This window comes from Rhinoraja longicauda, chromosome 8 (assembly GCF_053455715.1).
Source record: "Rhinoraja longicauda isolate Sanriku21f chromosome 8, sRhiLon1.1, whole genome shotgun sequence".
In the NCBI taxonomy this organism is placed as follows: domain Eukaryota; kingdom Metazoa; phylum Chordata; class Chondrichthyes; order Rajiformes; family Arhynchobatidae; genus Rhinoraja; species Rhinoraja longicauda.
The window spans coordinates 41,529,685-41,545,350 of record NC_135960.1 but is presented as its reverse complement, the minus strand read 5'-3'; the positions used below and the strand labels follow the sequence as shown (position 1 = coordinate 41,545,350).

At 40.4% G+C, this 15,666-nt stretch overlaps 1 protein-coding gene across 3 annotated transcripts in view; it reads right to left on the bottom strand.

The window, feature by feature from the left end:
• The window catches only part of rbm44 (RNA binding motif protein 44), a 56,293-nt gene that overhangs the window by 1,646 nt on the left and 38,981 nt on the right, over positions 1–15,666 (bottom strand). For 2 of the 3 annotated variants that reach the window (XM_078404481.1, XM_078404479.1), the window contains exons 14-15: positions 8,068–8,332; positions 1,439–1,584 (exon numbers count right to left, since the gene is read on the bottom strand). In XM_078404481.1, coding sequence (XP_078260607.1) covers positions 1,439–1,584; positions 8,068–8,332 — 411 coding nt within the window. Of the gene's footprint in view, positions 1–1,438; positions 1,585–3,600; positions 3,692–8,067; positions 8,333–15,666 lie in introns of those variants that run through there. The other variant, XM_078404482.1, reaches the window with a different exon arrangement.

The window sequence follows — 15,666 nt, the reverse complement described above, 5'->3', positions numbered from 1 at the left end:
ACAGAGGCCAACAAGCCCGTAGGTTTAGGATGTGGGAGGAAACTGGCACACCCAGAGGAGACCCAGGTGGTCACAAGGAGAATATGCATACTCCACAGAGCAGCACCTGGGGTCAGGGTCGAACCTGGGTCTCTGGTGCTGTGAGGCAGAGACTTTACCAGTTGATTCGGGTATTCAAAGGTCATAGAGCTCTACAGCATGGTAACAGGCCAGTAGGCCCTTATGTCCATGCCAACTAAATTGCTTAATCAAGGTACTCCCATTTACCTGCGCCTGGCAAATCTTTCCTATTCATTACCCATCCAAGTATTTTTTAAACAATAAACGCTGGGCCCATCGGAGTGCTGTAAAACAGAAATACCTAAGTGTGCAGGTACATAGTTTCACGAAAGTGGTGATACGGGTAGACCGTGGTGACAAAGGCATTTGGCATGATTGCCTACCTTGATCAGAGTTTTGAATACAGGTTGGAATGTTGTGATATAGCTATACAGGTGCTCCTCAACTTACGATGGAGTTTACGTTCTGAGAAACCCATCGGAAACCAGAAATATCGCAAGTCGAAATGCATTTAATACACCTGATCACATGGCCGGAAGCAAGCTGCGGCTTGCTATGGGTCGCTGCCGTTTGCACCATTGCAATGTCGAAAATTCCAAGCATCGTAAGCTGGGGAGCATCTGTACAAGACATTGGTATGGCCAAATTGGAGTGCTATGTACATTTCTAGTCGTCTTACTTCCACCTCCCTGCCAGACAATTTTAAAGCCACTCAAGCAATTATCCCAACATGATTTGAGTCCCTCTCCGGTTCAGATGCAATTGTTTTTTCTTGTAGAGGTCAATTTGCGCTGATTTAGCTGACCAAAGTTGCAACATGAAGATTACTACAACTGGTCTCTGCACCCTCAAGCTAAAGAGGAGAGAATATGCCAGGGATCTTGTTAATTAAAAGTGCAAAATTAGAATGAAAACATCAGGCAAGAACTAACCTGGGCTTGGCTACTTTTTCTATCACTACATTTTTAGACAGCCAGCCAAAAATCACTTATTCATGTGTGCAGAATGTACAAGCATTGGTCCACTGACATAACTTCTGGAAGTTAGTATTATCAAGGAGGGAAAACTAGGATACATTTACTATTTTTTCAATAAAAAAATTGCTGATTGTATTGAGCATTTATGTTGTTTGCATTGGGATTATCACATGCAAGTCAGGACATATTCATGAAAAATCCATAGTGCAAAACTTAATGGAATTGTATAGGTACACAAATTAAAGACTTTAAGAATGCAATAACATTTAAGAAGCAACAATTTATAGCAGTGATATATTTGAGAGTAAGTTTTTATTAAGTTTGAAAACAAAAGGTGTTAAAAATATAGTGCAGGATTCTAGAACAGGTATTGACTCTAATCATTAGAAAATATTTCTGACCTGTTTGCTTCAGGATACAATTCCAAGAGAGTCTTCATCAGTTTGTTGAAACTACTTAAATTGGCAGAATTTGGGGGAATAAATGTTCCTGCTGCTGTTGGGGTGTTCTGCAGACACTGCATCTGTTTATATTTCCTTCTGCTCATCTGATAAGATGCATGCCAATTAGAAACTTCAATAGATTTGCTTGATGGCAACAATGATACATTTAAATGAAAGATTTCCACTCTCGAGGTTTTGTAACCTTGATTTCTATAATACTTAGTTTTAAGTGCAATTACTGTTAAAATATTAGACATATGGGAATAATTTAGAGATTAAGCTCCTTAAAACACCAATATGCTGACCACCAATCAGCTTTTGGCTGCTAGTTGAGGGTTAAATATTGATGACAATACCAAGAATTAACATTTTTGCTCTTTTGCAAAATGGTGCAGTGGGGTCCTTTACAGCCCCCAAAGGGCACAGATGGGCCTTCTGTAATACTCTCAATTCCACAGGCATGAGTCAGAATTTTGACGAAAATCTCAGCAGTGGAACAAGCCCACAACCTTCTGATTCAGATGATTGTACTGCCAATCCAGCCACAGCTGTAATTCGGCAGAGGGAACATTCTGAGGAGTATTTGAAAAGGAACAAAAGGTACGGTAGCATAACAAATAGCATTACTCTGTCACAGCTCCAGGAGCACAGGTTTCATCCCAATCTCAGGCACTGTGTGGATTTTGTATTCTCCCTATACTGGCCTTTCTGCCCTCAGCCTCCTCCACTGCTAGGTCGAGGTCCAATGCAAATTAGTGGAATATCACCTCGTGTTCCACTTATGATTCACATAATTCTCAAATTTCAGGCACCACTTCCCCTTCTTTTCTCTCCTCCATTTTACCCTGGTCCTCTCATACCCCCTTTTTTCTACCTTACCCCATTCCCGCCCCCTGTCATCCTGTTTCTTTCCTTCCCTCAATCTCCTCTCCCCAGTACTCATCCCTCCCCTCCCTCTGTTCAGTTCCATTCTTCATTTCCTTTTCCTACCAGATTCAAGAATTTACATATTTTTGTTCTCCACTTATCATCCCCAGTATCTGTTGCTTTATCCATTAACCCTCTCACAACCCCCCTCCCCTGACCCCCAAATCTGCCATTTGTCAATCAATCCTTCGTCAGCTATGTCTACCGATTGCATGCTAGCTCATACCCCAGCCCTTCCTTCACCTCGAATGGCTACTTCCCTTACACTCTTTCAGTCTAGAGGAAGGATCTCAACCCGAAACATTTACTGTCTATTTCCCTCCACAGATGCTGCGTGATCTGCTGAGTTCCTCCAGCAGCTTTCTTTTTCCTATGGATTGCAGCTTCTGCAGTCTTGTGCCTCCTAAAAAGTTAAATACTTCTTGCTCTCTTAATTGTTTAACTGAAATAGTGGTAGATAGGTACAATAGGCGTATTCAACATGGAGGGATTCCAAAAACCTATAGTTTTTGGAATAAATAGGACTTTTAGATTCAAAGACATTAACATCACCAGTTTGCTTTTGATCTTCAAGCAACTGCATTAAATACATTTAATTTGTTTTTATCCAATAGGTACTGTGCCCTCCATAATGTTTGGGATAAAGACCCATCATTTATTTATTTGCCTCTGTACTCCACAATTTGAGATTTGTAATAGAAAAAAATCACATCACAATAATACTTTATTAGCTAAGTATGTTTTGCAACATACGAGGAACTTCATTTGCCATACAGTCATAACAATAGAAAGCAACAGGACACACAAAATACATTTTAACATCAACATCCTCCACAGTGACTCCTCCACAGTGACTCCTCCACATTCCTCACTGTGATGGAAGGCGAAAAAAGTTCAACCTCTCCCTTCTTTGTTCTCCAGCGGTCGGGGGCCCCTAACCTTCCGTTGACGGGACGATCTCGACTCCCGTAGCCGGCGGCGGCCATTCCTCATCTGGGCGATCAAGCTCCTGCATCGGGGGGAGGATCTCAGTACTCCCGCGCCAGGCGATCTACCCCGGGTCAGGGCTTGTTGAACTTCATGCAGCTTTTGGAGGTCCTGACCGGTCTCAACCCTAGATTGGGAGCTCCTTATGTTAAAGTCCACAGGCCGCGGTTAGAGCGTCGATACAGACAAGGAATCGCACGCTCAGATGGTAAGTCCACAGCCCCGCGGGGGGTCAAAGTCAGTCCCAGCAAGGCCTCCAGCTCCACGATGTTAGGCTGCAGTGACCGGAGATACGATCTGGAAAACAATCGCATCTCCGGCAAGGTAAGAGATTGATAAGTTTCCCCCGACCCCCTCCCCCACCCCACACATAAAACAAACCAGAACATTTACACCAACTTTTAAAACTTACCAAAAATAACAAAAAGAGTTCGAAAGGGACAGACGACTGTAGGCGAGGCAGCTAGTCGCCCCCTGGTGTAAAAGTGGTTAAAGTGCATATTGTCAGATTTTAATAAAGGCCATTCTTATACAATTTGGTTTCACCATGTAGAAATTACAGCTGTGTTTATACATAGTCCCCCCATTTCAGGGCACCATTATAGACAATAGGTGCAGGAGTAGGCCATTCGGCCCTTCGAGCCAGCACCACCATTCAATGTGATCATGGCTGATCATTCTCAATCAGTACCCCGTTCCTGCCTTCTCCCCATACCCCGACTCTGCTACCCTTAAGAGCTCTATCTAGCTCTCTCTTGAATGCATTCAGAGAATTGGCCTCCACTGCCTTCTGAGGCAGAGAATTCCACAAATTTATAACTCTCTGACTGAAAAGGTTTTTCCTCATCTCCGTTCTAAATGGCCTACCCCTTATTCTTAAACTGTGGCCCCTGGTTCTGGACTCCCCCAACATTGGGAACATGTTTCCTGCCTCTAACGTGTCCAACCCCTTAATAATCTTATATGTTTCGATAAGATCCCCTCTCATCCTTCTAAATTCCAGTGTATACAAGCCTAGTCGCTCCAGTCTTTCAACATATGACAGGACCGCCATTCCGGGAATTAACCTAGTAAATCTACGCTGCACGCCCTCAATAGCAAGAATATCCTTCCTCAAATTTGGAGACCAAAACTGCACACAGTACTCTAGGTGCGGTCTCACTAGGGCCCTGTACAACTGCAGAAGGACCTCTGCTCCTATACTCAACTCCTCGTTATGTAGGCTAACATTCCATTAGCTTTCTTCACTGCCTGCTGTACCTGCATGCTTCCTTTCAGTGACTGATGCACTAGGACACCCAGATCTCGTTGTAAGTCCCCTTTTCCTAACTTGACATCATTCAGATAATAATCTGCCTTCCTATTCTTACCACTAAAGTGGATAACCTCACTCTTATCCACATTAAACTGCATCTGCCATGCATCCGCCCACTCACACAACCTGTCCAAGTCACCCTGCAACTTCATAGCATCTTCCTCACAGTTCACACTGCCACCCAGCTTTGGATCATCTGCAAATTTGCTAATGGTACTTTTAATCCCTTCATCCAAGTAATTAATGTATATTGTAAATAGCTGCGGCCGCAGCACCGAGCCTTGCGGTACCCCACTAGTCATTGCCTGCCATTCTGAAAGGGACCCATTAATCACCACTCTTTGCTCTCTGTCTGCCAACCAATTTTCTATCCATGTCTGTACCCTATCCCTAATACCATGTGCTCTAATTTTGCCCACCAATCTCCTATGTGGGACCTTGTTGAAGGCTTTCTGAAAGTCAAGGTATACTACATCCACCGGCTCTCCCCTGTCAATTTTCCTAGTTACATCCTCAAAAAATTCCAGAAGATTAGTCAAGCATGATTTCCTCTTCGTAAATCCATGCTGACTCGGAACGATCCTGTTTGGGACACATGGCTTCACAGGTGTTTGTAATTGCTCAGGTGTGTTTAATTGCCTCCTTAATGCAGGTTTAAAAGAGCTCTCAGCACCTAGTCTTTTCTCCAGTCTTTCCATCACTTTGGAAACTTTTATTGCTGTTTATCAACATGAGGACCAAAGTTGTGCCAATGAAAGTCAAAGAAGCCATTGTGAGACTGCGAAACAAGAATAAAGCTGTTAGAGACATCAGCCAAACCTTTGGCTTACCAAAATCAACTGTTTGGAACATCATTAAGAAGAAAAAGAGCACTGTTGAGTTTACTAATCGCAAAGGGACTGGCAGGCCAAGGAAGACCTCCACTGCTGATGACAGAATTCTCTCTCTAACAAAGGCAAATCCCCAAACACCTGTCCGATAGATCAGAAACACTCTTCAGGAGTCAGGTGTGGATTTGTCAATGACCACTGTCTGCAGTAAACCTAAGGCTTACCAAAATCAACTGCTAATGGTAGTAGCATAATGGATTCTGAAGTGTATAGATACATCCTATCTGCTCAAGTTCAAACAAATGCCTCATAACTCATTGGCCGGCGGTTCATTCTATAGCAAGCCAATGATCCCAAACATACTACTAAAGCAACAAAGGAGTTTTTCAAAGCTAAAAAATGGTAAATTCTTGAGTTGCCAAGTCAATCACCCAATCTGAGCACGCATTTTATATGCTGAAGAGAAAACTGAAGGGGAAGGCCCCAAAACAAGCTAGCTACAATACAGGCCTGGCAGAGCATCATCAGAGAAGACACCCAGCAACTGGTGATGTTCACGAATCGCAGACTTCAAGCAGTCATTGCATGCAAAGGATATGCAACAAAATACTAAACATGACTACTTTCATTTACATGACAGTGCTGTGTCCCAAACATTATGGTGCCTTGAAATGGGGGGGGGGGGCTATGTATAATCACTGCTGTCATTTCTACATGGTGAAACAAAATGTATAAAAATGGCCTTTATTAAAATCTGACAATGTGCGCTTTAACCACATGTGATTTTTTTCTATTACAATCTCAAATTGTGGAGTACAGAGGTAAATAAATAAATGATGGGTCTTTGTCCCAAACATTATTGAGGGCACTGTATGTCATTATGTGATAAAAGTTAGTGGTTAATTAATTTGAAATATGTAAGAGTAGTCTGGATGTTATTATGTGTAAAGAAACATTCGGGCACAAAATCAGGCTTATGTTCTAATATGATTTGGGTTAGCGTAACAGACTGTTATCAGAAAGAGTCTGGAACTCTCATGTTAGAAGCCCATCTGCAGCCCTTTATTATCTTCATATATCACATTTGAGCATCTGTTGTTACTTCCACACTTCCTCTCCCTATACCTGGCTTCATCTGCCCATCATTCACATTACCACAACCTCCACTGCAGATCTTTCCTGTGTAGCAAGTGAAAGCATTTTGTTTTTAAAATATTTTTGCATTGCAGAAAGTTACATCTCTCAATTCTAGGTGTTCTCTGGATGTCTTTTACCTCCATTATCCCACAATCAATTTCACCCAAAAAGGATACAATTAGTGGATATCACAGTAAATAATTTTTCCTGAATTTTCCTTGAAGTGTGGCCAACTCAGTAAGATTCCAAGTATAAAGATATCAAATAGTTTCTAAATGACAAGAACACATTATATGTCTGGACAAAGTTGAAGGAAGTAGGTTCCAGGACACTTAAACATAGACTCGGCCATGTAAGATTAAACTTCAACAAATGCCAGCCTGGTTGCCAATCAGACATACATGTTCCTGTGTGGATAATAAAATGGAGACGACAAAATTCCTACTGATACATTCAAGCTAGAAAACAAACTTGTTGTCCAGAGTACCTTCAGTGAAATCTTGGGTCTACATCTCAATTCTTCTCAGACGTGAAACTACTTGTGACCCAAGTGAGGAGATGTTTCAGAGATTAAAAATAGCAGAGATATTTAATGGCATCCCAGAAATGATAACAGAGAATGATCAGATCCATTAACTGGCTTTGCATTTACACAGATGCCTTCCTTATTAGTTCAGGGTTCAATTGATGTAATAAGTATACCAATTAGGACAGTACAGTGGTGCAGATAGCAGAGCTACTGCCTTGTAGCTCCCGTGACCAAAATTAAATCCATTTTGCGTCACCTCTCTTCTCTGTACCCTACTTGGATTTGCACCCATTTCTCTCTTTCCCTTTCCCTCTTTCCCCATCCTCCTTCAATGACAATAATTCCTCTGACTCACATTTCACACATTGAAGATAAGACACAAAAAGCTGGAGTAACTCAGCAGGACAGGCTGCATTTCTGGAGAGAAGGAATGGGTGACGTTTCGGGTCGAGACACTTCTTCAGACGTCTTCTATTCTTATCTTGTCTCACACTTTTTGTCCTTTGACATGGCCTTTGTCCAACCGTCTGCCAATCAAAAACCTCCCTCACCTGTATCTACCCATTGCTTACTGGGCTTTGTCCCAAGCCCACCTCTCTCCCAGCTTTCTCTCCCTTATGAAAATCAGTCTGAAAAGGGACCCGACCCAAACGTTGCATATTCATGTCCTTCAGAGTAATTGCATGACTTGGTGAGCCACTCCAGCATTTTTTTATTTTTTTTTGCAGATTGGTCTTTCCCTGTTTAACAATTAACAAGCATACATATAATATTGAATGAATTTCATATTAAACAAAATATTCCTCAAGGTACACCTGGAGAGGCAGTACAACAAACCATCATTTTATAATGTGTTCAATACCTTTTGAGAACCTGCATTAAGAATCTTTGTAGATGTGGAATAAAACTCCTCTTGATGGTCCACTTTGAATTTGGTGTCCTTGGTAACATGATCCTGTATCAAATGCTGCCCCTTCAGTGGTGGTTGTGTATGATTTTTAAGCATGCGATCTCCTGCGATTTTTGCCATGTGGACTTTAATGGACTTTCCATGATATTCTCTTCCATTCATTTCATCCACTGCTCTCTTGGCAAAGTTGGGAGAGGCAACTCTTAGTACTCCACATCTGAGAAAGCAGAAACAAAAAATACTCATACCATTTCCCCATTGTGCCAATCTGATATTAGGTTCAAGAAGATTTCTACTATGCCATGTCAAAAATAAAACAAATATCAGTAAATGGATTTGGTGACCTATCTTTCAGCTCGAAATATTTTTGCCTTTTCCAACCTGACTATCCACATGAAGGAAAATAGGACATTTGGGATCTGAATAAATGGGACAATCAAAAGAATGTCTCAATCAATCAAACTTAAAGGTTTGTGGAAAAAACAGAAGTTGAGTGCAGTGCAGTCGATACACGTTACATAACTTCAATAAGGTCTTCATAAGTCATAGGAGCAGAATTAGGCCATTCAGTCCATCGAGTCTACTCCGTCATCAATCATGGCTGATCTACTGTATCTTTCCCTCGCTACACATTCTCCTGCCTTCTTCCCATAACCTTTGAAACCCTTAGAAATCAAGAATCAATCTCCCTGATAAAAATACCCAATGACTTGGCCTCCACAGCTGTCTGTGGCAATGAATTCCACAGACCAGCCTCTAACTAAAGAAATTCCTCCTCATCTCCTTTCTAACAGTATGTCCTTTTATTCTGAGGTTGAGTCCTCTGGTCTTAGACTCTCCCAGTAGTAGTAATATCCTCTCCACATCCACTCTATCCAAGCCTTTCACTACTCAGTAAGTTTCAAAGAGGTTCCCCCTCATCCTTCACAGCTCCAGCATGTACATGTTCAGTGCCATTAAACATTCATCATGCGTTAACCCAATCATCCCCAGGACGATTCTCGTCAACCTCCTACGTACCCTCTCCAAAGCTAGCACAAACCTCCTCAGATATGGAGCGTAAAACTGCTCACAATACTTCAAATGCAGTCTGACCAATTCCTTATACATCCCTGTTTTTATATTCTAGTCCTCTCAAAATAAATGCTAACATTGCATTTGCCTTCCTCACCTCCGAGGGAATCTTTTGGGAATCCTGCACCAGCCCTTCCAATTCCCTTTGCACCTCCGATTTCTGAATCATCTCCCCATTTAGAAAATAGACCATGCCTTAATTCCTATGACATGACTACAAACTTTGCTAAACTGTATTCCATCTGCCACCTTTTATTCACTCTCCCAAACTGTCCATGTCCTTTTGCAAACTCCCTGCTTCCTCTACACTACCTACTCCCCCACCTATATTTGTATCATCTGCAAACTTGGCAACAAAGCCTTTGATTCCCTCATCCAAATCGTTGATATACTACGTGAAGAGTACCAGTCCCAACACCAACCCCTGCAGAACACCATTAATCACTGACAGCAAACCAGAAAAAGCCCCCTTTATTCCACTCTTTGCCTCTAATAGTATCTCCCCTCTAATACTATGGACACTCATCTTCCTTAGCAGCCTCACATGCAGCACCTTATCAAAGGCCTTCTGAAAATCCAGGTAAACAACATCCACGACTCTCTTTTGTCTATCCTGCTATTTACTTCCTCAAAGTATTGCAACAGAAGGGGCAAGATCTCCCCTTCACAAAACCATGCATACTTTGGCCTATTTTATCATGTACCTCTAAGTGCTCGGAAACCTCATTCTTAATAATAGACTAAAATATTACCAGCCACTGAAGTCAGGCTAACCCGCCTAGTTTCCCCTCTTTTGCTTCACTCCTTTCTTGAACAGCAGAGTAACATTTTAAATTTTCTAGTACTCTGGGACCAATCCCTGATTCTTGAAAGATCACTACTAATGCCTTCACAATCTCTAAAGCTATGTCCTTCAGAACCTTGAGGTGTAGTCCATCTGGCCCAAGTGACTTATCCTTCCCAAGCACCTTTTCCTTAGTAATAGCAACTACATTAACTTCTCATCACCCCACCCTCGAGTCTCTTGAATTTCAGAAACGTTACTAGTGGTCCAATGTCCACTTGCCTCTCTTTTGCTCTTTATAAATCTGAAGAAACATTTGCTATCCCCTTTTCCATTATTGGCTAGCTTACCTTCATATTTCATCCTTTCTCCCTGTATTTCGTTTTTAGTTCTCTTCTGTTGGTTTTTCAAAAGCATCCCAATTCCCTTGCTTCCCACTAATCCTTGCAATATTATAGTGTATGGCTTGTCTTTTAGTTTTATGCGGTCTTTGACTTCACTTGTCAGCCACAGTCACCTCCTTCTCCCCTTAAAATTATTCTTCCTATTTGGGATTAAAAGATCCTGCGTCTTCCGAATTACTCCTAGAAACTCCTGTTATTTCTTCTCCACCGTTATTCCTGCTTCCTTTCCAATTAGCCAGCTCCGCCTTCATACCTCTGTAGTTACCTTTAATCAACAGTAATACCAACACATCCAATTTCATCATCTCCCTCTCAAACTGCAGGTTGAATTTTATATTATGGTCACTCACTCCTGGGTTATTAATGGGTTCCATTTATTTAAGTTCCACAATCAAATCTGGTTCATTACTCAACACCATCCAGAATTACCTTTTCCCCAGCAGGCTCAAATCTAAGCTGCACAAATCCCTCTCTTGGAATCCAGTACCAACCTGATTTTCCAAGGTCTGCCTGCATATTGAAACCTCCCTTGGCCACTGTAACAGCTTCCTCCTGCCCCAATACTCATGCCAATATCCCACAAATTCAAACCCACCTCTCTCATACCGATCTTTGAGTTACACGTTCAACGCTTTAATCTTAATCTTATGCCAAGTTGCTCTTGGCTCAGGGAGCAATCCAGATATTATTACCTTTTTGGTTCTGCTTTTCAATTTAATCCCCAGCTGTTCAAATTCCCACAGCAGAACTTCCTACCGTATTCTAACTATGTCATTGCTGCCCACATGGACCACGATTGGATCTTTCCCCTCCCACTCCAAATTCCTCTGTAGATCAGACATCTTGATGTCCCAAACCCGGGCACCAGGCAGGCAATACAGCCTTCGGGACTCAATCCTCGTGACAGAGTATCGTGTCTATTCCCCTGACGACACTATCCCCAATGACGATACCGGGTCTTTTTCTCTCCCCTATTGAATGGCTCCCTGATCCACGCTGCCATGATTAGGTTGCCCATCCTTCCACAGTTCCCACACTCATCTGCACAGGGAGCAAGAACCTCAAACTTGCTTGACTAGGATTGAGGCCCCTCCAACACTACTTCCACCTCTGCCTGCCTCACTTGCAGTAACACGGTCCTCCTGAACACGGACCAAATTGGAAGCAATTACGCCAAACAGACGTGACTGCCTCCAGAAACACAACATCCATGTAATTCTCCCCGTCCCTGATGTGGCACAGCATTTGAAAGTCCAAACTCCAGGTGGTTAACATTGAACTCAAGTTCCTCGATCAACCACCATTTGCTGCAGATGTGGTCACGAGGAACCACCAAGGGGTCCAGCAGTTCTCACATCATATAGATACAGCACACTGCATGATCCTGCATGCCTCCTTTATGTGTTTCAAACAACTCCTATTTACACTTCCTATTTGCTGCTGCTCTGCACCGGGCTTGATAGGTCAGCACTCTTATCTTCAGTCCTTCGCACTCTTCGACAAGGTCCCACATGGCAGACTTATCCAAAATGTTAAGACCCCCATGGGATTCAAGAGAAGTCAGCCAATTGAATCCAAAATTGGCTTGGCAATAACCAGAGGGTAATGGTGGAAGAGCTGTTTTTTGCAATTGGATGCCTGTCAGTTGTAGTGTTCTACTTGATTTTCGATTGAAACCCTTACTGTTTGTAACATACGTGAATGATTTGGGTGTGGAGGCTAGTTTAATGCCACAAGATGATATTGATGTGGTGGTGAAAGGGTTAAGAAATTGTAGATGAAACTTAATCCTGATAAACATCAGGTTATGCATTTAGGCGTAGTACTGAGGCTGGGAGATACACCATGAATGGTAAGGCCTTAGGGGTATTGAGGAACAGAGGGACCTTTGCATACAAGTGCCAAGATCCTTGAAGATGGCAGCAAAGGTAGATAAAGAGATTAAGACGGGATATCGAACACTGGTCTTCAGTCAGTGCAGAGAATACAGGAGAAGGGAGATTAGGCTTCAACTTTCTAAAATATTGGTTAGACCTCAGCTGGAGTACTGAGTACAATTCTAATCAACACACAATGGGAAAATGTGATTGTGGTGGAGATGGTGCAGAGGAGATTCACCGGGATCATGTTTGAGATGGATGCTTTAGTTATGAGAATCTGTTCTAACTGGAGCAGAGGAAGTTAAGAGGGAACATTATTAAGGTATATGTAGTTCTGTTATACTGGGTGTTTCCCAACCACAAATCGGATATAATACAATTGATGTATTAGGGAAAACTATTTCTATTATGTATACCAAAATGATTATAACATGTTTTCCATCGGGAACTAGAGAACTATTTAAAAGTTATTGAATAGTTCTGCTATAGTGCCTTCCTAGAAAATCTTCCTAGATATGCCTTCCTAAGAGATCTTGTGCCATAGCAAAATCAAGTTATTAGGACAATTGTGTCAACAGGAAAAAGAGGGTTGGGGCAAGAGTGTTTCAGGCTCACAATGACAGTTATATTTTCCTGCAGGATTTTCAAGAAAAAAAGTATTTTCAATAGCAATAAGTTTACTTTTGTTACTAAAGATTTGTTTCGTATAAACTATGTTATGTTGTTTTTAGGAGTCTCAAGTGCCAAAAGAAGTGATTGTTCGTCAACTTCAATGACCACAGCGGTTCAAGTAGAAACTGTGTTGTTAAGAAACAAAACTGTCTGATTACTACGTGGAGGTAATATGGAAACTGATTAAATCCAAGACAGCTTTTTTTTTTGCTTGTCAATTTATAAGGTAACATTTAAGTAGTTCTCCAGTTACCAATCAAAATCTTGTTATAATTAATTCAGTCTAATGCAAACAATATTTCCTACATCAGTCGCAATGTATCCAATTCATGCTATGGAAACACGTCTAGTAGTTGAACTACCTATAACTTGGAAATTGACTAGCGGAAAAGAAGCTGTCGTGCAATAAAAGGTCAAGGGAAAATGTTTTTTGTATAACTTTTTCATTTAAATCAGCACCATTGTATCTTAAAAATACAGTCAGTTTCACTGTAGGTGGGCATTGAAATTGACAAGCAATCACTTTTATTGACACTTGTGCAATGAAACTCTATTAAACAATGTAACATACAGCCTTTAGTACTTGAAAAAGTAAAGTTATTAAAAAAAAAGTTATTTTTTAAATTCCTGCAGGGGAAAAAAACGTATTTACTGGAAATCTGAAATTCTCTAGCCCTAACTCTCTTTTCCCCATTGACATGATTGTTTTTCGAATGTAGCTTTCCATTAGGAGGCTTTTTAATAATGCAACAATTACATCACAGCAGAACTACCAGTATATACAAATTCTGAGTAATATAGATAGGGTAAACTGCAGGAAACATTTCCCCTATGACATGTGAATAAAACTAGAGGACATAGGTTTAGGGTAAAGGGCAAGAGATTTAACTAGGATCTTTTATACCCAGAATGGCAAGTACCTGAAATCTACTGCCAGGGAGAGTGGTAGAAGCAGATTGCCAGGGAGAGTGGTAGAAGCAGACTCATTGATACCATTTAAGAGTCCAGACGAGCACTTAAATTGCCTCGGTATAAGAAAATTATGGGAAGACTGGTCGGATTGTACATGGGCCCGCCTACATCCATACTGTATGACTTTAATTGAGAGGAGGTTGACAATGGAGATTAAATCAATATTTAATCTGGTACAGAAAGAAAAGATGGAAAGACTGGATTGAGATAAAGGAGTGCTTGTTAAATAATGATGTGATAATATTATTTGTTAAAGCTAAAACAATACACAAACAAAGTATTAATTTTGGCCTTGATTTTTTAAAGTTAATATTGATGCTTTAAAAAATCAAGGCCAAAATTAATACCTTCAGTTTGTGTATTGTTTTAGCTTTAACAAATCATAAATTGCTGCCGATAACCGCTAAGTTAATATTGATGCTTAGTAGTTAATGGCAGCAATTTATACTGGTATATATACCACTAATTACTAACAACAAATATCCAAGGTGTTCAGCTTGTATCTATTATTCAAACACAGTGATTTCAAGACCATCTATATATAAAAACTGTGGCAACCAACAAAACACTTATTTCATCAAGGAAATGCGAAGGCAGCATAACCCAAACGTTTTTTTGTGTCCGTATTTAACCACACATCGTCTTTTGTCTGTAATTACTGCATTAATTATGCATTAATGACAGAAAACGCTATTAAAAGCTATTCTAATAACATCTAGCTGAATATCATTCATTGATACATAATGTATGTGGATATCTACAAGTATTGACTGTAATGCTTATAAGTAAAGCATGGGTATCCTGAATAATAATATATGGAATGAGTAAAAGGCTGTCTAAATATGTGTCTTCTATATCTGGCATTAGACTCGGGTAGGATGGTAAGTGTGGCACTGAAAGATTTGCATCTACAACCTCCCATGTTTCAAATTTATACAAGTCATCTAGACAGCAAAAACAAATTCAAATTGATTAAATGTTCTGATAATATAAATAACAGTAAAACAGACAAAGATGATTATATAAATGAGCAGACAAATGAAAGCTAATAAATAAATACATAGGTATGATACAAGGTATAAAGATGCATAATAGAAGTACCAAAATACTATGAATTAAGTTGATTATCAAAAATACATGCAGTCTCCTGGGTCTAATAGCTGAATTGTTGCTTTCAGTATCTTGGTTGTATGTTGAAAATTGATAAATCTTAAGTAAAATTTTGGTATACAGAGATTATGCTAAGGCTGTAGCTCAGTTATATTGTTTGGACATATTAGAATAGTGAATTTAATTATTCATGTTAAAAAAACAGAGAAGATGTGAAGAAGGAACAATACTATAGTGTAAAGGAAATAAGTGGAGGAAAGACCAGAGAGTGAAACATTGTCTCACCTAATGAGATGGTTGCCAAGTCCATTTTTGTCTGATTTTGCTACCTTGGAATACGTCTATGTTAACAGTGCAAAGTGACTTTGTTGGGGAGAAGAACTCTCATGTTTTTGCAGATTAAGTAACATTGAAAATACTTTCAAAATTACACAATATAATATGAAACTAGTGAAAATAAAATTTTAAATGTAGAAAAGGAATTCTTAATAGAAGTGTGATCATTTTAATTAATCTGCCATGCAAGGTAATAGGAATGACATTTGAGATGGTCAAAAATGCAAGTTGTTGAGATAAAATGGTATAGGTAGGATATCAAAAGGGGCTAAAGCACTCTAATATTTAAATACTTTAGCATGAAACAGTATATGGTTAC